At 36.5% G+C, this 27911-nt stretch overlaps 1 protein-coding gene across 4 annotated transcripts in view; it reads right to left on the bottom strand.

Moving 5' to 3' along the window:
* The window catches only part of NELL1 (neural EGFL like 1), a 284268-nt gene that overhangs the window by 176825 nt on the left and 79532 nt on the right, over window positions 1-27911 (bottom strand). For all 4 annotated transcript variants that reach the window (XM_068684942.1, XM_068684943.1, XM_068684941.1 and 1 more), the window contains exon 12: window positions 18143-18271. In XM_068684942.1, the coding sequence (XP_068541043.1) occupies window positions 18143-18271 (129 nt within the window). The remainder of the gene's footprint in view (window positions 1-18142; window positions 18272-27911) is intronic.

Below are 27911 nucleotides of genomic sequence, written 5' to 3'. Positions count from 1 at the left end.
GAGGGAGGCTGACTACAAAACAAGCGAAACGGAAACACTGGAACTTTAGTAGCATACCACAAGCACATCAGTCCAGGTTAAGTTAATAATATGTAAACTTCTACAAATGTACGGGTGTTTTCCTATCTATACATTTAACAAAACATTCATATTATTCCTTCAGTTCTGCTAAGAGTTGCATGACACAGATATGACACAGCATTTTAGCCTTGCTTTTGTTTCAACAAGTACAACAGAAATATATTTGCAATTTTTCCAAGAAGTGAAGCATTTTTTCTTGATAGCGCCAAGCAATAGTCTAATACACCCCACTACATAAAGCCAAGCTATGATAAGACATACAACAGACATACGTTAAAAATATCTCCTAGGGTATAAATGCAGCCCTAATCAAGAACATCAAGAATAGCATCTAATGCTGCCACAGTTAAAACATCCCTAACTCGGTTTATCCCCTGTAGCTCCAAACTGCTTAACAGGTGATAAAGTCATTCTATTTACAGGACAAAACACCACCTGCCATCATATGTACATATATTTCAAGGAAAACAACACCAACTACCTTACATTAGTTGTTGGATGCTTGTTTCTCTGTCACAACAAAACAATTTCAGTATCGTGACTTGAACTTTATTATCATCCGAGGCTTTGAAGTCGAAGACATTGAACTAATCAACCAGGTTATAGATTCAAAAACATTTTTTCAACTCATTCATTTTCAACATCTCATTTCCCCCCTGAACCCCTAGTCCAGAAGAAGCATATCATGCCAGTGCCTCAGATCTTCAGTCCCAGACTGGATGCCATCTCAATCTGCTTCAGGTCTTACTTTAGAAGGACAGTGAGTCACTAACTATACAAACCTATACAAATTAATAAAATACAACTCATTATTGCAAATGGACTGGTTTTCCCTCAAGATTTCTGCTTTTCTTGCAGCATCCAATATGGACACTTCCTAGCTGTCTGCAGTTTTCTCAGAATCGCCAACTCCTGAAAACATAATACGCTTACTGATTTCACAGCAGTCAGAGATTATGGCTGTAAAAACAATGGGTGAGAATTTTGCTCTTTTAGTAATAACACCAAAGGAAGAGTTCTCAAGTCAGTCACTTTAGCATTAATTAAAATACAGGAGAAACTACCAGGGAATGATTTATATTCAAACGGGATTATGGCTAACACTAAAATGTTTACAAAATCAATGGGAACCTAGCACAAAACAGATACAGCTCCTGGGAATTCATATTGATTAGATTCCTGTCTTGTCCAAGATACAGTTTCCTTTTCCATCTTCCTCATTAGTTCATTTCAGGATTTATGTGAATTGCAAAAGATATGTAACCGAGCTGCAGTTATTTATTTAGCGTTAACTAAGCAAAAAATAATTCTACTCACCTGAAATGAAAATTCATTTGTTTTGCAGTGCTTAATGGGAGAGGATGGTTCAGTCCACCTCCACATTCATCATCTGTTGCACATTAATGAATATCCAATAATGTCAATACTAACTGAGAAACAACTGCCAGAATCTGTTAGCGCACAGACAGAGGTGAGTTGCCCCTTCCCCTGCATGCCCATGACACAAAAGTACTCCAGCCAACTGGCACAGAATATGCAGTTTCCTACGCTGGCAAATGCTGGATGTCTTTATACAACCTGAGGTTTTGTTGCCTTTTAGATAGAACAGCAATGACAGTAAAAACAAAGACAGCGAGGTGCTAATTACTAAAAGGTATGTTGGTGCACTGCAGACATTGTGTTGACAAGCATCAGCTGCCCTATCAGCCACAAAGATGTGTCATGTTTTACCCAAATTTGATATTACTGTTTGTACAGAAAAATCATTATACGAAAACCACACAGTTGCAGTGCCAGGTTCTGAATTGATTCTCATAGCAAAGCAAGACTGGAAATTGTGCCTTACATTCTTTCATAAACTGACTTCAGATTGCTGCTGACCTTTTCACAACAGCATTGATTCAACTAGCTAGACTGGAAGCCAAAAAGCAAATAAAGTCACCTCAGGGCTAACAGGTTAAAGCAAGCTGCAGAACAGAGCAGAAGGCCTGACCTTCAAAGGTTAACGTTACTTGTGCCAAAGTAAATGCAGGAAACTTTTCATTACCAATGCAATTGTTCTTACAGAGAAATTACAATTCCAGAGAAACAGCATTTATAACTGAAAAAAATAATTTGTGCACATGAACCAGGCCTCTCTAAAGCCAGAGTCTGTATCAGCCTAAATGTCAGTTACCCGGATACTAACATCTAGCAATGATCTTCATCTCCCCAATATATTTGTGCAGTCTTCATTTCTGTCAGTTAAGTTACCATACAAGTCCATATGAGCACCACAAAATCCTTTCTGTTTTGCTTAAGAAATTCACAATGGAAAGCAATGCCCATATTTTAGATGGGAAGGAAGAGCTTTGTGGAGAGAAAATCATCAGGTTCGCTCCTACTTCAGGAAACAGGAATGCGTTAAGAACAATTTCAGTCCGCCACGGGATCCTCATTGCCCCAATGTTGTACTGTAATCTTTGAGACAGTTTGGAGAAAAAGAAATATAAGACAACTAGCAGCATAGTCAAGACATTGTGAAGCACAGAATTATCTGTGCACAGAATGGAGTTTTATTTCCTTATGGATGGAGACTGGAAAGCAAGGTCTGAACAATCAGCTCCTGAGAAAACAGCCCAAGTGGGAACAGCATCAGCTACTTCTTGACCATCAACTGTGATGATAAGGCCAACTTCATCATCTCTGTCCTGGGCAGCAGAAGCAAGAGCACCACCAAACTAAGTCTGTGTCTTACACATGGAAAGGGGAGAGTAAGTGCAGGGCAAAACAGCCATTGTGGAGGTCTGCTGCCCTGGGAAATTTCCTGCTTTACCTCTGCCTAGAGCCAGCCCTGAGGCAGCCAGTACTTTTTCAGTGCAACCTCTTCGAAAATTAGATCTCTCTTTTTGTGGAACACAGCACATCTCTGAGCTAACACTAACTCACATTCAGATCTGAAGGTGTTATTCTGTGTTCGTATAATTATCTCAGCACTAATAGCTACCAATATGTACAGATATATTCTCTGGTGAAAGCTTGAAGGGAATACGTGACTCATAAGAAACAGGGAACAAAATAATGAAAATGAGAGGTAAACAATCCTAAGAAAGATGAGAGAGAGAGATAAAGAGTTTGAATTTCAGGGGAAAGGATTTTGTTTGTTTTAGAGCACATTAAGCAAAACAGTAATATATTTAATGGAATCTGAACAAAGGGGGAAAAAAAAAGAATTAAAACTGAAAACATGTAAACCTAGGTCACATTTAACATAGCCAAATTCATCCTAATCATTTTTTATTAACTTTCTTAAGCCCATAAGTATAAAGAAAATCATTTTCTACCTTTGAAATACAATGATCCCTATGTCAACTGGTATAAGGCATATGCAGCTTTCGTGAGAGAGTTCAGGACAAGGCATAAAAACACACAAAAATCTTCAACAGAACAAACAAAAACAATTTTAGATTAATGAAATGGAAGTAATCAGAAATAATGAAAACAAAAACAGTGATGCCTAATCAAGACATCGAAGGACAAAATTAAGACAAGACAGTGAAGAAGTTCCTAGAATAACCAAAGGGGTTTTAGACGCTTACCCTTTAACTAGGGTAACTGCCATACTAACTCGAAGAATGGCAGGGTACCTTAGTGGAAAAAAAAAAATGAATATTAAAAAAATGAAAGAGTCACAGATCAATAGGAAACTAACATCAGTGTAAGAGTTATCTTCAGATACTGTAAGCAATCTTGTACTCAGTTTGATTACTTGAATCTTTGTTTCTTTTCAACTTTTTTTCCAGGGTCAAAGAAGATTATTAAATAAATGTAGATGCCTTAGAAAAATGTACTTTTTGAGAGATTTTCAAAGACACCTAAATACCTAAACCAAATTTGTCTGTCAAAAATTTTACAGAATAAAAGGAATTGTTCCACAAATTAAATCTACACTTCAATATCTTATTGCATATGCTTCAGTTGTCAATAACATATATACACTTCAATATTTTATTGCATACGCTTCAGTTGTCAATAACATATAGTAAATAAAAATAAAATATAAAAAAAACTTATTTCTTATTGTTTAAGCAGTTAGCTTACTTTTCTACACCTACTTCAGCCTACTTCCTTGCATTATCATGCTGTTTGTTATCAATCACCGTCATCCAGTAAGCCACACAATACCCCAGGAAAACAACAAAGGATTTTGTTATCACCTTTATCAGAGTTTCCAAACAGGAAACCAAAACCGAAACACCTGCACAGAGATACAGAAGGAAATGGGCAGATCCTACATCCACAAAGACCCATGGTAAAGCTTCCTTTTCGTATTAGGACAGTGCAGTTGGACAAACCAGTTGCATTTTAAGTTTCAGTTCCAATATGGCTTCTCATGCGATACAGTAATACAGTAACATTGTTTTTTTCTTTATTACAATTATAAATGTGTTTCCATAAATGAATTACACTGAAAAAGCATGGAACTGATTATTCAGAAATAAAACTTAATAAAAATATATAAAACAATTATGCCTCAATTTCAGTAATGAGGAGAAACATGTATTAAAATTACTTAAAATTGCTATAAACGAGTGTAACTCGACTACATCTGGATTATATCAAAAAATGAATTCTTCTTAATAAAAGCAGAGTGGTTTGCACTTAAATACTCTGTACAATCAGTGAACCACTCGATTCAAAATTTATCTGGAAAAAAAAAAAAAAAAGCCATATGGAGAAATGCCCTGATAGGATGTAAAGTGTTCATGCTGAAATTTGAAAAAGGACACAGAGTTAACCATACAGCAAAGCCTTAGGTTAGCGATAATTTCCAACAATTGCTTACCTTTTTTGCTTTGTTTTTATAATGCACATTGGTTTTGAATATGCAGAACCGTATCGGTAAGACACTCACTAGATCTTATGGAAAAAACATGTCAGTACAAACTGACATATGTCATTAGACTTGTGGCTTGGTGGTGGTTTTTTATTTCTTTTTTAGAACAAATTTTCTTTTTCCATCTACTGGAAACAACACATATACACACAAAGAAAAAGGCAACAGATAACATTTGCTGAAATAGCCTTCAGTTATGCTATTAACAATGGCAAAACACATTTTCTATTAAAAATAATACAAAATAAGTATTTTGACAAGAAACTGAATGATTTCTCCATTTAGTATTTTTGACCAAATGTTAAAACTTAAAAAAAATATTAATAAAATAAAGTTCTAGGCAGAAGTTTATTTTGTTGGCATTTCTTGTTTGCTTGCTTGCTTTTGAAACTTCATGGTATACCAAGGCTTTGAATTTTAATCCTGCAACTGGTGAACACCAAATACCTGGTAGATGTCCTTCTCTGTATGCAGCAAAGCCTGTGACCAACATTACAGACCCTGGACACTCTGTTTCCTGGCTCCCCAAAATCATCGTTCCCCTAGCCTTTCACTTCCACCTTTTCTATAAAGACTCATCTCAGTAACCTTCTCCCAAACTGAGGGGGAGTGGTTTGGCTGCCTGTCCTGCAGCAGTCCTCACTGGCATCTCTACTCCCTTGTGGTTCAGTGTCTGTTCAAGAAGCACCAGAACCTCAGACTCATCTGTGCAAAAAAAAAAGTTGAAACTTCTTACAACAGTTTAAAAAATAAAGGTTTCTCTGACACACCACAGTATTCAGAACTGTTCCTAAAATCCTCCCTGAGGAGCGTGATGCTATTTTTTCCCATGATTCCTAACATCTTTGAGCAAAGTTGAACAAAATGACTTTCTACACATACTTGACTGCCTCCATTTCCTCTGGACTCAACCGATACTCTAGGGTTCAAATCAGAATCCTCAGTCCTTCGTAAGGGCCCTCTCATGAATTAAGTTTTTTCTTGCGTTCCCAAAACTGATTAGTATTTGGTGGTGGTGGGTGTTTTGTTTGTTTGTTTTTGTTGTTTTGTTTTTCCTTTTCAGCTTATAATAGCTATAGGAAAAGAGCACAGCCCTCCCTCCTCTGGCCTGCCCTCGACAAACTTGTAGTTAAAATACCTAAACATCAGAGCTGTTCTTCTACTGACATATTGCCAGCACAGACCTTGAAGTAGCTAGAAGACATCATTTACAAGCTCATTTTCACATGACCGCAGTTGAAGCCCCATCCAACAATGTGTTTATGAACAGGCTGTTATTTGGACAAAGGCTTCCACGCCACCAAAGCCACTGTTAAAGAGTGGTGGCTTGAGCATCAAAACTGAACATCAAGTTACTTTCAAGTAGCTGACAAAGTTTACAAGTACTAGTGCTTAAAACAGATTTTCTTCTCATTTCTAAACTTTCACCTGTGCTAAATAGTTACCCTCTCTGCACTCCCAAACACTGCAAGAAGTAGCCATAGAAAATTAACAGCATCTGACATCCCTCCAGTGCTCGTGATGCAAAATACAATACTGTACAGGATAAGAGATAACTAATCACCAAAAGAAAAAAAAAAAAGTTGGAAGGGACCTCAGAGGTTGTCTATTCCAACCTCCTTTAGAAAGCTGGGCTAACTTTGGACATCTGGTTACATAGGGTCCACCTAACCATAGGTGCACAGTTCTTTAAAAGTACAGCAACTGCCCAGACACAGCCAGAATACGTTCCAGAAACATCCTCCAAATCATGCTAGACAAGACTTGTTCAGTCATCCAAAATAAATGTACTGGCCCGTTACCGGTGCGTGTTTTTCAGTTAATACTTTTGTTATTTAACTTGTTTCTTGTCAAGTTAAATATCCACTAGCTTTTAAAAGAAATGACCTTCCAGGTAGAGAAAAACAATTAGTGATGCACTCTAGAGTAATGATTTCCTTCACAAAACAGGTATCATAACAAAAGAAAAGGACAGCCAAAGCAACCTTATCTTGTGTTGATTGACATTTCCATTTCCTAGAACTTAAAACCATGTTCTCAAAATGTATTGCTCTTGCTGTTTTGTGCTATTGAAGCTAGTTGGACTTGGCTATAGTACTTAATCCCATCACTTCTCTCAAATGCCCAGACTGTACATATCAGTAAAAGCATCTGTACAAGGTATATTCAGCCCTTTTGAGTCCACTCTGTATGTTTCTCACAGCAGAAGCTACGGTTTCTGACTATCCTGCATTCAAAAGGGAATTCAGAGATAGTTCGTTTAGTATGCAACCCGAAAGATTTTAGATCAACTTTAATTGTTAATTCTCTTTGCTATTTTCAAGAGAAAACGGCCTCAAGATAATTTGATTTATACTTTCTAATATTAAAAAAAAAAAAAAAAAAAAAAAACTTCAAGGGAGGAAGGAAAAAATCTGATATGAATTCCTCTCTGAAGTGGGGAGACCTCCAGATGAAAACAGATGGCTTTGGAGCTAGATCAAATCCCAGCACCTAAGACACTGTTGCCCTGTCATAGCTTTTTCCCAAATACAGGGCCTCATATGTAGTCTGTGGCTAAAATGTGTAAGTAAAATATTTTCTTTGTAACACAAGAAGTCAATGAAAAACAGGACCCTATGACTCAAAAGCATTTCACTAGTCCCCAGAATTTCCTAAAACACAACCCACATGCAATTCTGGCAGTCTTCACGTTCACTTTGTAGGTCTGTGATAAAGTTGCTATTCAGTCATAAAAGTTGCTATTCAGTGTGACTCAAGTCTTTCGTGCTACAGTAGGAAAACAGTGTTGAATATATGCACACGCAAATATGTCACAGCTTTAAAACTTGTGTCATTTTTGATCAATTCCAGTTATGCTCCAAACTATATTTTAGAAGCTAAGTGCACAATTTTTAGCAACTTGTCTAAAAGTACTGGTGCCTTCCATTCAAGTTCAAACAATGTTTTCTTCATATACAAATACTTCAACATTTTATAATTCAGTTCAGCCATAAGCAAACTTCTGATGGTCACTGGAAAAAGGACTCAGACTTTTGTCTTTGCTTCGCTCCAACTGTTTGAGACAAATGCTTACTTAGTCTAAACTGCCACAGTTCCACTAAAAACTTTCAGCTTTTTCCTTCTCCATTGATGTCAGCAGAAATGTCAGAGTTTGCATGAGGTAAGGAGCTACTCTAATAATTTGAAGAAAGAATGTTGGCAATATCAGGATGCATACAAGGTCTTAATGGGTAAAGAGCAGCAAGAGCTCTTTCTGCTCACGATGACTAAGAAAGACTTATAATGCCACCATTTCTGGCATGAATTCCTTGCTCTTTCAGTGCTGGTACATGTAATGAGAACAATTTGTTACAAGGGTCATTACAGAGAAAGGATAATGATGCTGACCCAGCAGGAAGATACAATAATATTTCTCTTCTCCTACTGGTCAGCTTTTACAATTAGTAGCCAACAACATCACCAGGTTTTTGTTTAGCACATTTAAAAGTGAGATGAAGTTATTTTTTCAAAAGTAAATAAAAATGAAGGCTGTGAAAGCACAGTTTATAATGTAATCTGCTCCACATCTATTCCTACCTACCCTCCTCCACAAATCCAAAATTACAGTAATGTACCTCTGTCCCCTAATCTGGAGTCTTGGAACACAAAAACATCTTGAGTTATCACATTGAAGGGGGAATTCAACTATAGATTGGAAAGACAGTGAAGACAGACAATGAACTAAAACACCATTGTTCCATTGTATACTAGAAGTCATTAGCTTATTCTTGGCAAAAGAAAAAAAGAAAAAATAAGGTAAAAAGCCAAAATTTATATAAGAGATACCCAATTATGTTCAATACAACTGAGGAGAACACTACTCTGACATATAAGTGTTTATTGAAGGGGAGACAGCATCCCCATGCCCCTCCATATGAACAAAACTCTCAGACACCTCACAATAGGTTTTTCATTGCCATTCTGAGGGGGTGAGATCTCCTTTAATAGCAATGATTGTAATGTATTCAAATGCAACTTACTAACATAAGAACTGACAGTTCCAAAGTCGAATTTCTTAGGAGCCATAATTATTTATGACACTTCATTACAACAACTCTAAAGCATATGGTTACCTTATTAGAAATTAAAATTCATTTTCATATAAATCTCAGCATGACATTACACCAAAAGAATTTAAGTTACTCCAGAGGATGGCAAGTAATTTCACTTATACTGTTCCACAGCTTGCTAGTTGGAATATGAATTTCAACTAATTTACTTTTAAGTATAAAAGCAGTTTTGATAACGCTAATAATCCATCTACGATCATATAGCGCATAAACATTTTCCAACAAGCTTCTAAATCTACTTAGTATAAAAATGTTGACATTTTTTCTTTGAAAACTTTCTGTCCACCAGCAAGCATATCATCTCTGCCTATCAATGTACGTAATTACTTTGGGGAAGGATGTTTGTTTCATTTGAAATTCTGTCTCCTTCAGTAACAGCTCACAGTGCAAGAAAACTGCAATCTCATTTACTAAAGCACATAAACAAAGTACAATTCGGGTTATATCACCAAGAGAAGGGACTTCCAACAATACATAGAATTACATACATGACTGGAAATTTAAAATGGGCGCTGCCAAGTAACTGAAGTCTTGAAAAGTAGATTAATCAGCATTGTTTAAAGAAACTATGAACTATATGTACAAAAAAAATGCTATTAAGTCCCACTTTTATGAAACAGGTGAGTAGTTTTTTGTTTGTTTTTTTTAGTTGTTAGATTATTTATTAAATTCCCACGTGATAACTTAATTCTGGTTGAAACACTGCCATTGAGGTAGTCGTTGCAACAGATGGTGATCTCAACTGTAACACTTTCATATTCTCTTTTCCCACCCTCCTCTTTGTTTTAGTTTCATATTGTATTCAAAAATACAATAAGTTTGCAATGAACACAATGATTTTCCACCAACAGAAGTACCATTTTCTTACCCTTATGTAATTTCACGAAGTATCCTGTGCATACACTTATGCATGTGTGTACATCTATACAGCACAGAACATAAGCTTATTACGGCATGCAGTGAATAACAATTGCAGAAAATACAGGCATCTTGTGAGAAAGGTTTTTTGAGAAGACAACAAAGAGAAAAACTATCATTACAAGCTGATCCAGGAGTCAAGTCGATGGAAATGATCCAAAACCACAGACACGTATCACTGCCAAGCCGGTTTCTGTGATACCACATAATGTTCATGTCACCTCCCAAGCCACAATGAAGTGAAATTAAAGCAGATGCAATGAAAACAGTGTGCGCGCATGTGGAATTCCACAATAGATTAATTAATTTTACAGCAAGAAAAGCATCAGCTGAGGTTTCCCATCTGACTTGTGCTGTGAAGGCATTATGCACTGCAGTTTACTTCTTACTGAGTTTAAACTGCTCATGAAAAGTTTTGCACACTAAAGAGTCATTGGCTACAGAATGTGAATGGTCAAAGAATTACACATAAGAGGTAAGATTTATGAAACTCTCTCATCTTCAGAACCACAGCAGAACTTAGATTCTACAATACAAGATTTCTTTGTACCTGTGTGTTTTGCAACAGAAAAACTTTTTTTTTTTTTTTGGTTTTTCATTAAAACTGTGCTGGTTTTTGCATTTGGTCTTTGCATTTCAAACAAGCCCTGATTTCTTCCTGATTTTGATGAGGATGGGGTCAACCAAAAAAAAAAAAAAAAAAAAAAAAACATCTTTTCCCTCTGCATTTTGCTTTCCTTTCTATATGACTTTCAGAAAACAAGCAGGTTTTCTGCCAAAACCTCCATCAACGTAAGTATCTTCAGAGTGGAATTTTACAACATATTTACATATCTACCTTTCTGTAAACAGTTTCCTGATTATGTCCAACCACGTTAAGCTGAAATGAAAAGAAACAAAACAAAGGGATTCTGTATGTGTCTCGGACACACAAGTTAGAAGGAAACTAAATGCTGCTTTAGTTGGAAATTAGCAGCATAATCCTCAAGTTCAAAGCTTATTGTCTCAGACTGAGAACTAACTCGCCTTATGTATGTAAGTTGAACAATTTTCTTGTGATACCTCATTACATCACAGGAAACAATATTGTTTTGCAAACCTTAAAATAAAAAAAGAATGGGATTGCCTGCTTTACAAGCTTAAATACTTATATAACTCACCTGCAGAGCTCTAAATCAAAATACACAAAAGGAGAACAAAGAAGAACAAGAGAGAGAGAGAGAGAAGAAAAGTATTAGCCATAGAATTGTGTTCTTAAATAAGTGAGACACCAAGCTTTATTTAGCCTGCCCTCAGAGGCCTGGGGCAAAGAGCAGAGCTTCCAGCCCCACCATGAAGTGGAGATGTCTCTAACCCTAAGCACGCCACCTGCCTGTCATGTGCAGTATCAGGTTGTGGCATAAGAGACCAGACGCCTAACAAGGGAGAAGAAGCTATAGAAGGCAGTATAGTGCATCAGACAGACGGTTTACCTGGTCTGTCCATGTTAGATGTTTGGGTCCATGCTCAGGGGTGAATAAGAGCTCATTTTTCACCCCAAGGCTCTCATGTTTCTCTCTTATATTAGCTTGACTCAACAGAATTGCACTCAGGTGTGAGATTAAAGGCAGCATTGATGAGGATAATGGGATTACAGCAACCTGTTCTTCATTATGCAGGACATAATTCTGCCAAATGTTATACTCTTTTTGGTGGGACTGCAATGTCCAAAGAAAGAACTAAGAAAGGTCTCCTGCAATTTAGATTGTTACAAACTCTATGAACAGCTATACTTCATCATTAGTCAACTACAGTCACCTATTGCCACGTTGACTTTCACTGTTCTAAAAACAGTCACATTCTCTTGAAAAGACTTATGTGCAAAGTCACCTAACATAACTACGAGTTGCCAAATCTAGCCATTACTGGGTATATTTTGTAATCAGGATTGTCCTGTTTCATATCATAAATTCTGAAAGATTTAGAAGCCCCAGGAAAACTTTGACTCTCATTCACACAAATAAATCTAGAATAAGAAAATAAATTCAAATATAATATTCACTCATGTTTTTGAGGGTATGCTGATTCCGAAGTCTTACGCGTAGCCACCACACTGAAATACAGCCTTCCTCAATGCTACAGTAGACATTAGGCACAGACTTTACAGTAACTCTGCCTCTGCTGGGGGATAACACCTGCTTGCTCATACCATGGAGCAGCTTCTTTCTGGGTCTACTAAGAAACCCCAAACAGCTGACGTACATCAACTGCTTAAAACTTGAAATGAGTTTTATGCCATTCCGTTTCTGGCCTCTCAAGCATGACTCTCCAATTTGCTTTCATTTAGTTTCCCTCTTTCTGCTTTTATGAACCACAAACTTGGACCGCTGTAAATTACATAATGATGAATTATATTGTAAAACAATAAATTATTTAAAATTCTTTCACATCTTCAGCTGAATGAACTTCAGAAAAGACTGGGATTTTTGCTTTCAGGGCCTGAAATGGGAACAAAAAAACACGAATGTGATGATCACACTTCACCCTATCTGTGCCATCTCATTGCCACAACAAGATTTAATGAGCACTACAACTAGCATAGTAACTGCTAACATTAACATAGATAAGAATAAACATAAACAAAGAATTAGCATTTCAGATTATAGAAGTATATTCAAATGAATGATTGTTAAACTGTGAACATATGCAGAAATGTTAACAACCAGCTTCAAGACATTCAGACTACTTCAAGAAATTATGTTATTATTTACAAAAATTCAACTTTTAGGCCCATAATTCTGGCTGCAATTTTAAAAGTTTTACAAGTCAAATGGACAGGAAGAGTTCAACAGTTAAGCAGTACAACAGCTATGCAGTATTGAATATAAAAAAGACACTGAGTTAAACAGAGACCAAATTCAGTCAGCAAGACCACAGAAGGACCTAGAAATTTCACATTAATCCTCTAATTTACATCCATCTATTAACTAAGAGGAAAAGAGTCGTTGGGGAAAGATCAATACTTCTGAAACACTTCTGTATGTGGCAAGTTACAGTGAACTAATCAGCTAAGAAAAACACAAGATTAAAAACATATTTAAGTCTCTATGTTAAATCTTTATGTTTGCCTCTAACCTTGTGATTATGAAATTGCATATAGAAGGACACACTAAGCAAGACAGAGGTGTTATACAGTCAGAATACAGCAACGTACTTCAGTACAGGCAATCACCCATTTTCAGGATTCAATGTTTAGTTCATGTTTCACTGCACAGACAGATAAGCGATCTAAAAGGTAATAAATGCTTCAAAATCAAAGATGCAATTTAGTATTTCTTTGCGTTAAAAAAAAAAATCTATCTAAATTGCTTTCCTACTTCCCAACTTGGCAAATATTCTGTAGAAGACAATCTATCATGGACTAATCTGAGTACACTTTCAACTACAAAAAGGTTGTATGCAGCCTACTTCTGTGTTTTACTGTTGTGCTGAAGCAAGGGTATTCCAGTACTAGTTAGCTTACTGTAAAGGGAAAAAAAGTATATAAGGGAAATAACATCACATTACTACAAAATGAGCAGGTTTTCTGACAAGTATTTAGTCTTTGGGTAGCAATTCACGGCTTCTGTGACATTTTTGAAATGAGCAATAATGAGCACTAATTTTATAACAAATTAATATAAAATGTTTGGTGCACAGGAAGGGAAAGAGTGATTTAGTTACGTGGCTTCTGAATGAAAGTCTTGAGGGACCCTAGAGCACACCATCAGGACAAAATATGGGAATAATTCTCACAAAATTTAAGGCATTTTATTTTTTAACTCTTCAAGCTGAGGTAACATCAGCAAGGTGACCTTGAAAGGGCATATAAGGAAACTAGCTATACTGCCCGAATTAATCTCATGTAAACACATTTCACACATCATCTTCTGTCACTAGCAACTTAACCAGTAAAGGAGGAGAAAACAAAACAAAACAAAACAAAAAAAAAAAAAAAAAAAGCAATACCAGGCATTCTCGACAGTACATCTGGCCTCAGAACTTTCAGCTTCTTTAAAGGTAAAGCAGTCTCACCCAGACATCCTGTCCTAAACAGTGCAACAGGCTGCTTCTGCCACAAGTTTTCTCTATATTCTTATAAAACAGCTTTATTTTGCAATATGCTCCTAAAACAAAACAACTCGGATTCACACAGCTTGTTTATACTCTTTACACCAAGAACTAGAAGATATCCTAGAGAGCATGTGTCGTCCCACTACAGTATAAAGGGGGAAGAAGCTCTACAATGAAGTAATACAGAAAGAATATTAATTTTTACAGGCCCACTTCAGTCAGAGGATCCATTTTTATATTATATCCATTACCACAATAGTGTTCTGGGGTGACAGTGGGGAACCAAAAAAGCGAAAAATACTGCTGTGTAGCATGACAAGACATCTCATGGTATGCTACCCTATCACTTTTACTAGTTGCTTCCTGGGGGAATGAGTAGTTGTGCATGAAGGAAAAAAAATACTAATTTTCTTGTTTATGCTCTCTTGTCAGCAAGAATAGACATGCGTTATCCTAACTGGGAGATTCATCCCACTTCAGATTTAAACAGCTCTTAAAATGAATCAGAGCTCAACTTGAATTAGGTAATAATCACTTTTGCACCAACCTAACTTTGCAGGCAGAAACAGGCTTTTAGTATTCAAGCAGAAGGTAGCAAAGAATGCAGAACTGATATGTGGAGGGGGAAAAAATTATTCTTGCTTTTGCTTTTGTTTACTAGGAAATACACAGCAGAATCTCACAGAATTGTTTTCAGAAAGATGTCTCTCTGCTTCTTAGCATCTAGAACATAAGGATAATCGTGCTAGAGACAAGCATTACTTTTAGCTGATTTGGCTTGCTTTTTCTCATTTCATCTCTAAGCTTCAAGACTCTCCTACTTGCCAACACTTTCCTCTCTCTTACTAGCATTTTCAGGATGATCCTATTGGTATTTGTGAACTAGTCACAGAGTCCGGAGCTTTCTAGCTTTAACGGTGTATTGACAATTTGCTTGTCTACCGTACACATTACATAACATGCCTGGAAGAAACAGCATGACACAAAATCAAATGAATTGCCCATTTTGGTCTTGCTTTTGCCACTGAAATACTGCACCATTTGTAACTAACACTCCTGCATGCAGCTTGCAGCCCTCACACGGTTGCTTGTATTACATGCTAAGTCATAGCTGCAAGTGTTCACAGTACTTGTATCCTGCAGACACTGGGCTCTGGCTATTTGGGACATTCCCAGAGTTTATCCACACATATGTGACAGAAATCAACAGACACTGGTTTAACACTTTTGCCTAAGTATCCCATCTGTGGTTGAACCTCCATCACTGTGGCTAACAGAAATATTTCCCCCTGCAAATGGGAAATGCTATAACCATGTAAGAGAAATGCAACAGGCAAACAGACAGAAAATTGCTTTTCAATTTTTTAATTGAATATATTGCATTTACAGAACACATAGAACCTCCAAGTACCGCCTTCATTCATTACAAGCTTTGTGCACTTGTTTTCAGAAACCATCTTCCCTAAAGACGCCTGTGTTATTTCAAAAAAAGGAATACTAAAATTTATCCCTCCTGTATATTTTGACATGAAGTGCTGCTAACTGTTTTAAGAGTATTTAGTGGGAATGAACAGTAAAAGCATTCCAGGATTAATTTTGTATTTCCCAATTTTGCTAATACCAACTCCCTGACAAACATCAGGAGTTTTCTACTTTTTTTTCCCACTCTACTACAAACGTGAATACGCAATGTTAGGAGGGGAGAGGGTGGAAGGACACAAATACATGTGAAAACATGAAGAGGACTCAAATGCAATTCTTCAGAGATCTTATGAGACTGAAATGATGCCATGAGGTCCAACCAGGATAAAACTAAGTAATAGTGAGCTCAAATAACAGTAAAAACACAGGGAAGGTGAAATAATACCATACATTAGAATTCACACACACAAGTTTTTTCAACTACAGTGGAAGTCACAAGAAATGTGGAAAGCTCTTTCAAGTTAAAGATCTGGAGTATTCTGAACTAAGGTGCCACTTACCAGTACATGTCACAAATAAAAACTAGTTTAACCTCACCTTCTCAAAGGAAACAGTAACCTTGTATGCCTTTTAAGTTTAAGGGCTTAGGAATCACAAAGACAAAATGAGAATTACAGCTGAGAATATCTTCCTTGCTTCCACAGATGTTTTGTATGTTTATTACTTCCTGTTCGGGTGTTTTTTGTATTCAGTGCTTACACAATACACACAGAAACCCAGAACTACACACACACATACTATACCAACATCCTGCTAAATTCTACCATCAGATGCATGCCTATGGTTTCATTGATTTGAGTAACAGCTTCACTGTGAAGCTGAGAATATTATACAGCCAACTATGAAATTATTCTGTTTAGCAGATTAAACACAGATGAGAGAAATTAGATTAGAAAGGCATACAGAGCAATTTTGCAGAAAGCTGTTCTAAGGAGCAAAAGCCCTTCACAGAGCTGAAAGGAGTCACCTCTTGGCTAATTGCTTTGTCAATCTGTAGTTGCCCTTGTTAAAGCCTCTTCTCTTCTTGATATTACCTCCTAAAAACTACTCTCCATCTAGCAAATTTATCATTTCATAACAGCTATAAATACACTTCTGCCTATCCCACCACTTCAGGCAGCAGAAAAGCTGGTTTTATGCAGTTACCTCATGCTTCAACTACACACACAGCAGCCAGGGATTCGGGCTGCCCTTCCAAAATTCAATGCAACACAGACCGGATATAATTCAAGCTAATTTCTTCAAAAAGAAGGACTGCCATTGCCACTAGTAATATACTGCCAACATCTCCAAAATTACTTGAGTCAAGGTTTTTAAACTTCTGCCACAGAAGAAAAAAAAAGAAAAGGGAGACAATCCGCTACTAGATTAATAAAAATACTCAACATTGATTTTTCTTAAAAAGGCAAAAAAGAACAAGCACTGACTTCTGCATCAAGGCTGATAAAGTGCCTCATTACTGTCTTTTGATTTCTGAATAGACCTTGCAGTACCTACATACCAGCTCTTCTTTTTGTAGAAAAAAAAAAAAAGATTCATAAGGTACTCTGCTGCCTGCCTTTAAAAAAAAAACACTCGCCAACTGTTTTCCCAGTCAGTGAAAGTTCATATATAGGACCCATTCAAATTATAGTTTGCAGAGAACTGACTAAATGCCATGAGATTTATAACTGCAAGTTACTGAATAGCTTTATGAAATATTAAAACAGTCTTGTTCACTTAAGTATACTAAAAAGTCTTTTTATGGAAGTGGGATTATTTAAGCCCAGTCCATGCATGCCTTTTTTATTCTTCCATCCTGTCTTCCAATTCTTAGTGAATTTTAACAGCTTGTCAAAAATGTCCATCACCGCTACTGTTGGAAGCAAAACCTAGCAAAATATTTTTGACAAAGTATTTTTAAAACTTTCTATGATGGCCAAAAGATTATATATTGTAGCTTAATATATACAAGGACATATATACAGAAAACACCAAGAAACAGAAAGAATAATGCTCCATTGCAGCCATTCCTGTGATGATATAATACATCAACAGAAGTACCTCAGCTACACTCTTCCCAGAAACAGGTCTCTTTTGTATCATAGGAAGACCATTTCAGTAAAGTACCTGACCCACAGAAGTACTTCAGGAAGCACATCAGATGTGTAATACCATTTCTGTATTCAAGCCTCAATACCCCTTCACACTTACCTTTCTCACAATTGCCTGCAAAATATCCTCTTCCAAAGTTAATACATCTCATAAAATTGTCACTCTCTAGAAAATACTTTACAAGGTAGGTGCTATTGTCTAAAAAGTAGTGTTTTGAAACCTATAATGACAGCATGACCATGGCATGCCAAGATAAGACTGCAACAATGAAGTACAGCAATAGGTAGGTAATCTGAATAGTCCAGCATCACTTTCACCTTTTTTGGTAATGCCTAATTCATATTTATATGTTGGAAAAAAAAGGTGCCTATGATATTTACCATCATGAAACTGAACTTTGCAATATAATTCATTTTTGAACCATTTGTTTAGTACTATGTTTCTGAGTACATTGTTAAGGGGACAGTTTTTTTCACATTTTGTTTACCTTCACAATATGCAGAGTCCCCTTGGACAGAGAGGTAACCATTCTTGCATTCACAAGTAGCTTTTGTGTTCCAGTTTTTGCACTCTGAATTTTCACCACATTTGTGTCCCTCTGCACAGAAGTTATGGCCTGAAATCAAGGAACAGACAAGAAGTTATTAAAATAGGTTTAGTTCAGGTATTAAGATTTTATATTTATATCGACTGTATTATTCTCTGATAATGCTACATAGTGGAAATTCCCTCTATAAACCAATCTGGTGCAAACAGGCTTTTTGGATTCCTCCGAAGAATTTGTACTCAAGTAAAGTCATTTTATTCAAAAACATATTTGTATGACTCACTTTAGTAAGGAGAAAAGAACTTCAAAGCAGGAAACCATGTCAGTACATTAGTTTCCAACAGAATCTATGCAGAATCTATCAATCTATCAGAATCAATCTCTGAGTGACACAAAATATAACAGCAACTTACACCAAAAAGTATAATGAAGTGTAATAATAAGAAGTTCACAATTCTTTTACTGTGCATAATCAAGCACTTGTTCAGGTGAGCAAAACAAAACCTTGCATTAAAACACAAAACTGTACTGATAATCAAGACAACCGCAAGCACTGTCTTTTAATCCTGTCATGAAAAACTAGCTGGATTGTTTTTACAGTCTATAATTAATCCACACATCATGTTTTGTAGTGCAGATTTTTTATTTATGTCTCATTTTCCTTGACACAAATTCTCAATAGTTCTTTTTTGCGAACACCTTCTTCTATCCCACATATTGACATTTCTAATAGCATCATGAACTTTCCTAGTCTCTCATAAAAAACTCACAACTGGCTGAAGTTCTTCATTCAATTGTTCTCTAAGATGCGTCAAAATCTCTCTCTGCTGAAGTTTAAAAAGAAAATAATTGCAACTTTAACCCTTTAAAGGCACTCCATTGGAGATACTGTAAGTGATAACTAAATACCTTACAGAACTTAGCAGGAATTCCACCTCACCAGAGTATTTTTTGATGGACTTTTCTCTGTTAACATCCAGGAATCTATTTTATTTCCTTGATACATATAAACAGTATGGTACTTATTTTTCCTTTATTTTCCCTATTTTTTTTAATTTATTTTCCCTCCTTGAAGGAGGGAAAATTTCTTCTTGCTTTTTTGTTTTGTTTTGTTTTTCAGCCTTAAAAAAAAAAAAAAAAAAAAAAAAAAAAAAAAAAAAAAACTTATTTTTGTGGAAAGAAAACTGAAATGTTTACAGGTGTGTGTGTGCTATGCACACCAGAAACTCAGACTACATGCACTCTGATTTGTTCTTATATCAATACATAAGAACAGTTTCTGCCAGTTCTGATTGATCATAAAGGAGCAAACCAAAAGTTCTAGTTCATTCACACTAAAGCTTCTAAAATCCCTTAAAGACAGCTAAGAGAAAAAAAAAATTGTTGATCTAGACTTGTAAGACCTAAATGCCAGGTGCAGATCTTCATTCATATCTTTTCCTCTGATGGTCTTTAGGGAACTTCATAAGACTTTAGCTTGTACTAAATACAGTTTTTTCTACCACAAACAAAAATTTCTAGCATACCCTGAAACTTTTTCATTCATGGGTTTATATGTGTTTTTAAACACACACTTCAGTCATCTATTAAGTTAAAACTCAGATATTGTCACTTTAGTGAACTCAGATTCTATGAGTCTGGCCAGGATTGATGACCTAACATTGGGCTTTAAGGGTCACCTTAAGAAAACGTAATACTTGTCAGTAAGGAAAACACTTTCTCAGGATCAGTGTCCAACTCTGCACTTAAATTTCATATTAATTTTACTAGCAACAAGGGTATCTTCCTTGTGCTAAGTTGTTCTTTCACTGTAATCTAACTTGCATTTAAAAAGAAATGTCTTTGCATCTCCTTTTGTCTCTGTTAATGACAACTGCAGATATTTCTTCCAATCTTCATTCATTTCAGTCTGGTAAAAAACACTCAAGTATTCCAGATACAGCCTCGTAAAGCCTGGGTACATTTTACACTGTGGTTTTCCTTTTTTTTTTTTTTTTTTTTTTAAAAAAAAAAAAGGGTGCATAAATGGCTAAAGGCAGCGTAATCACAATCTCAGTATTTGCCTTCTTGTTTTCGCCTTTATAATTTTAATTGAAATCAAACACTGGAACTCATCTTCCCAAACTTCTCCATTCAGCATCTAATTTATACTCTCCAAGCAAGATCACTATTCTGTTAGCATTTTGGATAATATCCAAGAGACAACTGTTTTTCATAATATTTTCTTTGTCACTGTTTCCCCTAAGACTGTGACATCCTAGACTGTTTCCTGCTCCTTTAGAATAATAAGTCTCCCTTGAACTCATACACAGTATTAGTTTTATATTTAATTATTACTGGTAGATAGTACAACTAAGAGCCAAGATAATATCAGTGTGCTAGCCTAAGCACTATAAAATACTTTAATTTATTGTGTATTGTTACTATTGTACTAGGATTTGAGGTTTATCTAATACATATATATAAACAATAATATAGGAATGATTTAGGTTGTCTAACCCAAACAGTCCATCTTTTAAGCTGTAATCATTTTTGGCAACTTTAATATTCACAATTAGCCAACAGGAAAGCCTCTCAGACTTAATTTTCATCACAAGTCCCAAGTCCCGGGTCAACCACTCATTTCTAACAGGACTTGCTCCAAAGCACAACAGCCTGACAAGCTTACAATAGTTCTAAGAATTCTTCACTGTTTACTTATCACCTCTTAAATTCATCAGCACATACTATGACTACACTAACTATCCATTTAGCACCAGTAAAGCTGCCTTTTTTTTTTTTTTAAACTTTATAGAAAAAAATTGTATCGCTTTCATTCCCTTATTACCAACAGTATGCAACACGAATCTCCTCGGACTGGAGTCTGCTTCTCCATTCAGAAGCAGACTTGTGTTTCCAAGCTTGAATGCTGTTAAAAGAGCATAGAAGAAAAAAGTAATGCTCCAGTTCTGTAACCTAGGTATATGTAACTGGGGGCTCCAAGGAACTTCTCTTTGTTCTCCTCTCATTAGGAATACACGATGAGAGAACACCTACTATTTCTCTAAATTGCTTTACCATTTGTTATTTGAAGAGATGTGTGGAACACTGTTTCTTGCCTTTAAAAATGTTGACTAAAAGTGACTCAATCTCTATTTCCCACAGCATTTCAGAAAATTTGTTCCACACCTCTGTAAGTGGAAAGTAGCATGCCTATCCTGTTAAGAGCATGCATGGTGCTTCAACTCTACGTTTTCAAGCTTTAACAAAACAAACTTAATTTAAGGCTGACAAGCAGAACATAGATGATTGTACAGAATGCTAAGGGCTCACTGTACCTGGGTCAGAGTAGACACACCACTGGATCAGAGGCTCTAGCAAGTGCTTTTGTTTTAAGCAAAGACACACATTTAGCACTTTAAAAGAGCCAAGAGTCACATACCCAAGAAGTGTGGTTCCTACATTTTCTAAACCCCAGTCTGCATTATCTCCAGCTGGGATTTTGGAAGCAAACAAAGAATAAAATACTACCTACTCTTTCTTAGCTGATATTGAATCTGAGTTCTTTTCCCGCTCTTTGGGCAATAAAGGCCAACTAGTATTTGTCTGTAATGTGAAGTAGTAAGCTAACTCTGTTTTTCTTACCTTTAACAACCCCAGTTCAACATCTCATTTAAATACACATTTAAATTCATTCATATTCAGCAAAACCCACCAGGAATGCATCCAGGGCCACTGACCAATTAAGACTGTGCTTATACATACTCCTGACTAAGTAGGGCGGGACCTAAGCACTGACTTAAATGTCACTCTATTGATGGAAGCAATTACTTATTGCCAAGTAAGCACAATGGAAAAGAATGCAAACATCTGATAATTATTAGTTCTTCGCCGTGAAATGGCAACAATAGGTTTCCTACAAAATACCAACACAGTTGTCAAAACCACCCGATGATACTGCAATAGGGTGTCTGAATGCCAGTCATGGATGGCATGGCAGCTAGCTGAGGGCATTCATTCCTGAGGGCATTAAAAGGAGCGTGGCCAGCAGGTCAAGGGAGGTGATCCTCCCCCTCTACTCTGCCCTGGTCAGGCCTCACCTGGAGTACTGTCTCCAGTTCTGGGCTCCCCGGTACGAGAAAGACAGGGATCTCCTGGAAAGAGTCCAGCAGAGGGCCACAAAGACGATACGGGGCCTGAAGGCCTTTCCTTGTGAGGAAAGGCTGAGAGACCTGGGGCTGTTCAGCCTGGAGAAGAGAAGACTGAGGGGGGATCTCCTCAGTGTATATAAATATCTGAGGGGTGGGGGACAGAAGGATGTAGCCAACCTCTTCTCAGTGGTTTGTGGGGATAGGACAAGGGGCAATGGCTGCAAGTTAGAGCACAGGAAGTTCCGCACTGACACGCGAAAGAACTTCACGGTGAGGGTGACGGAACATTGGAACAGGCTGCCTAGGGAGGTTGTGGAGTCTCTTCTCTGGAGATATTCAAGGCCCATCTGTATGCCTACCTGGGCAGCCTGCTCTGAGGAACCTGCTTTGGCAGGGGGGTTGGACCTGATGACCTTTCGAGGTCCCTTCCAACCCCTACAGTTCTGTGATTCTGTGATTCTTATTGCCCAGGTGAAAACAGCTGAATTAGCAAGACTTCAGAATATTCAGCCAAGTCTTATCTGAGATGGTCAGCTCTTCTCTAAATACAGAAAAAGTTTAAAATAGAATCATCAAACATGAGCAAGCAGGCAATTGGAGTGGATTTGACAGAAGCTCGGAATATCTTAAATAGTTCTGATAATCTAAACTCATTTCAGGATAACTCAGATGAGAAGGCAAATGAGTATGGATTAAAATTACAGACAAACACATTCAGAACAGATGTCAGAAACCATTTTCCCCACACATTCGCACACAGTTGTCAATGTTCACAACAGCCCTGCAAAGTCATTCAAGTCATTCATGATACAATTAGATACTACCAACAGGGGAATTAAACATCGAAGAGTTCTTCAGATTTTTGATAGGCATGATGACTTCTGTTCCTTCCCCAAACATAACCGATAATGTTACTCTTCTTTATCAAGGCTGCTGTAATGTTTGCTCCGATTTTTCTACAGAACATAATAGGATCACAGACCATTATTCATCTTTCAACTCCCAATATTTGACTGTAGAAAGACCATTCATAAATGTACTAAAACAAGTATGAAAGAGGGCAGATTTCATGATACCAGACATAACATTATCACTTCTGCACAACATGGTTGTCCCAAGTAAAATCATCTAAATTTAATCACTTATTCCATTTGGAGTCACCTAAAAATTGCTCTGATTTTTTCCAGCTTTCTTAACCTCTTCACATTCTAGTTCCCAGAATCTGCTTTCCCAGAGCAGCATGCTCAACTGTTTTGCGCTCTCACTGGGGATTTTTTTAAGTACCTAACACATTTAGTAATTTGGTTTAATTATCAATTGAAGAATGCAAGAACACATTCAAAAGTATTGTTGGAATCAATATATCCTATCCTTATCTCCTCACTTTTTTAGAGACAACACTTCTGTGCCTCCCATTTTTCTGAGTTCCCTTAAAACATCTGTAATACTTTTTGTACTTCTTTCAGTTTCCCTCGCTGCTCACTTCAGAAACTCTAAGCTCCCCTTCTGTTGCTCTACAAGGATCTATCCTTCAGCAATCCACGTTTCATTATCTCACACGTTAGAGGCTTCTAAAAAGAATGCTGGGGATACTTACATTAATAGCATGAGTAATGCCCAAAGGGTCCAAGGTCATTTCACCCTCAAAATCTTCACAATAATTCTGGTTTAGCCCCACGTTTACCATGTAAACATATAAAGTAAAATCGGGGAACAAATCATTGGAAGAGACATAAAATTTGCACTAGCAATTATGCCCTTTCATGATCTGCATCAGTTTTTAAATGAGTCATGAGCAATGAAACATTTTGAAAAGCAGTTTTTATGTCTTCTGAGACTGTGGTCCCAGAACACAGTGGTCTGACATAAAGCAGCAACTTCATAAATTCTTTTAAGATGCTGTATGATTGCAGACCTTATTACACACTGTTTGTTTGTGTGCATTAGAATAATGGTGCTGCACGGCCTAGGAAACTTCTGAAGATTTTTTTTCTTTTTTGCAGACAAAGGTCTTCTAAATCCTAAATATTGTTTTAACTAAGCATAGCAAGTAACTAATGCATATTTACCAACCTCCATTATATCTTAATAAAACTAAAACCTCGAAATAATTCATACCTTACAGCAAAGAAAGAGAAACATTTTATTTCTGGAGAAAAAAAAAAAAAAAAAAAAAAAAAAAAAAAGAAAAACACACCTCAGGTTCAGAGCTAGACAGAGAGAGATGAGAAATATGCTAATTGAAGAGCCTTCTCTTGTTCCAACTGAAAGAACTGAAATCCCCTTACAACAAGCAGTACAAGTGAGGATAGCAGAAGCCTCATTTTTAGACTATAGTGCTGTTTCTGCAGAAATGCATGCTTCGGCTCATCAGTAGCATTCTCCCCTTTCTCCTAACCAGCATCATCAGTCAATCTAAATCCATCAGCCAAACCATATTACAGGATAGCAAATAAAAATTACTTTCTCCAGAAAGCAAACAGCTCTCACTACTTCATTATTTCCTCACACCCTCTCGTTTAGAGAGCATGACTGAAGGAGCTAGGGGCTGTTGAGGCTGTTCTAACACACCAAAATTATGAGCATAACAACATAAAAATTCTCTCATGAAATTTATTTGTATCACTCATTCAAAAGAGGAAAAGTCCACTCGTTCAAAAATTATACACTGTCTTTGGCAAGGAGAAAAACAGCTGAAGGGAACAATAAAACACTTTTATGACACTATTTTTTGTATTAGATTTGTCCCTGGGACATAAAAAATGTAGTAGGCATGCTGTAAGAAAAAAAGAGTGATTCGCAAAAAGGAAGTAAAAAAATATATTTTAGCACACAACGATTCTTTGTAAAAATTCACAATTAACTAAACTTTTTGTAAGCCTAAAAGAGAGCTTAATAATACCATACATCCCGCTAAAAAGCATAAAGTAGCCACATCGTGTAAACAGATATTGGTATTAAGGCATGCAGATTAAGGGCAAAACAACATGTGGTCCACATTACAATTGGGAAGAGACCCTACGTACAGATCTGTTGAGGCCCATTTTTGAGTTCAGGCCCATCAAATCACAAAAAATAAACTGTCATTGTACAGCAAAGTACTTCCATACTATGTCCACTTTGCTGTACTACTTATACAAACATTTTACTGAAATCTATACATTGACTTTTATCATACTATTTTCATCATAGTACTTCTGCCATAGTTTAAAATCATGTAGCAAACCTGAGGAAGAAACGGTGCCATTTGCTGTTTTTACTTTTCTAACCATTTATGACCAATAATGACTATCTAGGAAGCTCACCAGCTGTGTACATTGCAGTATTCAATTCAGTCCTTTGCTGACTCACAGTTTCCACCACCATCAACACCACAGTTTTTTGTGTGGTGTTTGTTTTTTTTTCCCTTGCATAACCTGTTTTATTTTAAGCATTTAGCTGTTGATGTGGTCGATATTACCAAGCAAAGGGATTTTAGCAAATGTTCAGCAAAGGTGTTTTATAACTCTACAGAACATGAAATTCGATTGAGGTTTTCCATATTTCAACAACTAGATACTAAACAAAGCACAAATTGATATGAAAACAAAACCTACCAGTCAACAGTATGTACAGATAAACTTTGCACAGTATCATTGGTCTCATTTAACATTACTATTAAAGTTTTACTTCATCTTGTTGACTGTTACAGTTAAATGCCAATGCCATCTGTCATCATACATATAATGTGAAATTTGCACAATGTGTGAATGATCCATGTGGGTTTCCAATAATTTTTGATTACTTGGTATTATATTTACTACTGTGTTTTTTCCTCACTGGTTTTCTTCTTGGACAACGGAAGATAAACATAGTCTCTTAGGAAAATCTTTACTACAAAACAGAGAAGTACTTTATCTTTTCCCAATAAAAGACATGTTGGAACATGACGAGACCAGAAACTATAGCTATGAGAAACAAGAAATTCTTAACAAATATTCTTTTTTTTTTTTTTTTTTTTTTTTAAACACCAGTGCTCTGCATATGATGAAATTATACACTACCAATTTAGGTTGCATGGAACCGAAGCCAAAATGTCAAGCATATATTCCATTGCAAGATCTAAAAGGCAATTTAGGAGTGCTAACTTCAATTTATTGCCTTACAGCACTGACAAAACCAACCACAAATTTAAGCATAATTTTGAAAATAACTTCAAAAATCAAAGAAGAAATAAAAATGAAGAACACACTCTTTTAGTAGAAAGCAAAAGCAGGACTGGCATGGAAGTTTGGTGTATCAGCTTGAAAGTTTATCAGAATTCATAGGAAGTGAAAATACAATTCCTTCCTCTGCTTCTGGAGACCATCACATAAGTATACATATTCATGCTATTTATAAATAATAAAAACAGTCTGGGGATGAATATCTAAAAAGGAGTACCTATCATTAACAATAATATGGGATTGAATAATTATAGAATTTATCTTTCATCAACTTTGAAGCTTTCAGCTTTCTAACACTTTTAAGTAATGAAGCTAATTTTTCAGTACTACGCTACATCAAACTAGGCCATCTGTTAAGAAGTATCATTAAGACATTGAGCCCTCTAAGGGACAGAGAAGTAACATTTACTGCTTGCTTAAATAGTTACAGATGGTTCTAGAAAGTGCTTGAAAAAATGCATGTTTATATTCTTAGTCCATCATCCAGCAAGCAGTCTCAAACGTGCTGGCCCTGGCATTCACTTCCAAGTTCAAGGCCTTAGTAAATATTTAACTACACATATTTATTAATTAATTTTTACTGGCCAGAGGGACAGATTGAGCATTCCTCAGCATCTACTATGACACTCTGGAGGAATTTACATACAGGCAAGAAAGCAGCCCAGCAGGGCCAGATAACCATCTAAGTCTGGAAATATCTAATGCTTGTTTGGCATGCCTCTTGCTTGAACATTTCTGAGGTTCAACACTAACAGCTGGCACACAAGACCTGCTCTGAGCGACTAGAGTCCCCTTAAGCTCAGCTGAGAATCAGCGCCAAAACAAAGGTACAGAACAGAGGTACCATACAGGCATATCCAAGGAACAATCGTAACGCCTTTCACCTAGCAGCTCACTCATTACAACACACTTTAAGAAGAAAGCTTATTCAAGTTCTCTAGCCTTGTGAAATCCTCACTTGATTTCCTCTGCTAAGATATTAGCCATGACTTGTTCAGTCTGATCCAGCATGCAACCAGGATTCACTAAGGATGCATGGGAATATACAAGAGGAACCTGCATCTCAACACCCCACTGGAAGGAGAACAAATGGAATTCTGGGCGTTAGGGTTAATTTTTCATTTTTATTCTGTAATTGTTCATCTCAATTCATAAATGAGTCCTGAGAGAACTCAAAACTAAATCAGTTTCAGACTGGCATCTTAACAATATTATTGTTATTTTAAGATTGAGAGAGCTCTAAAGAAGTTCACTCCCCATAAGCTTGGAACCCTGTATATTTAGTGCAATTGCAAGTTCAAGCAATGTAAGATACCTCTTATTTTAAACAATTTATTCACAACAGGAATTCAGAAGAGATACTAGACCCTTTCT

Source organism: Anas acuta, chromosome 5 (assembly GCF_963932015.1).
Source record: "Anas acuta chromosome 5, bAnaAcu1.1, whole genome shotgun sequence".
In the NCBI taxonomy this organism is placed as follows: domain Eukaryota; kingdom Metazoa; phylum Chordata; class Aves; order Anseriformes; family Anatidae; genus Anas; species Anas acuta.
Note: the sequence above shows the minus strand (reverse complement) of the source record. Positions and strands in the feature narration are given on the sequence as shown.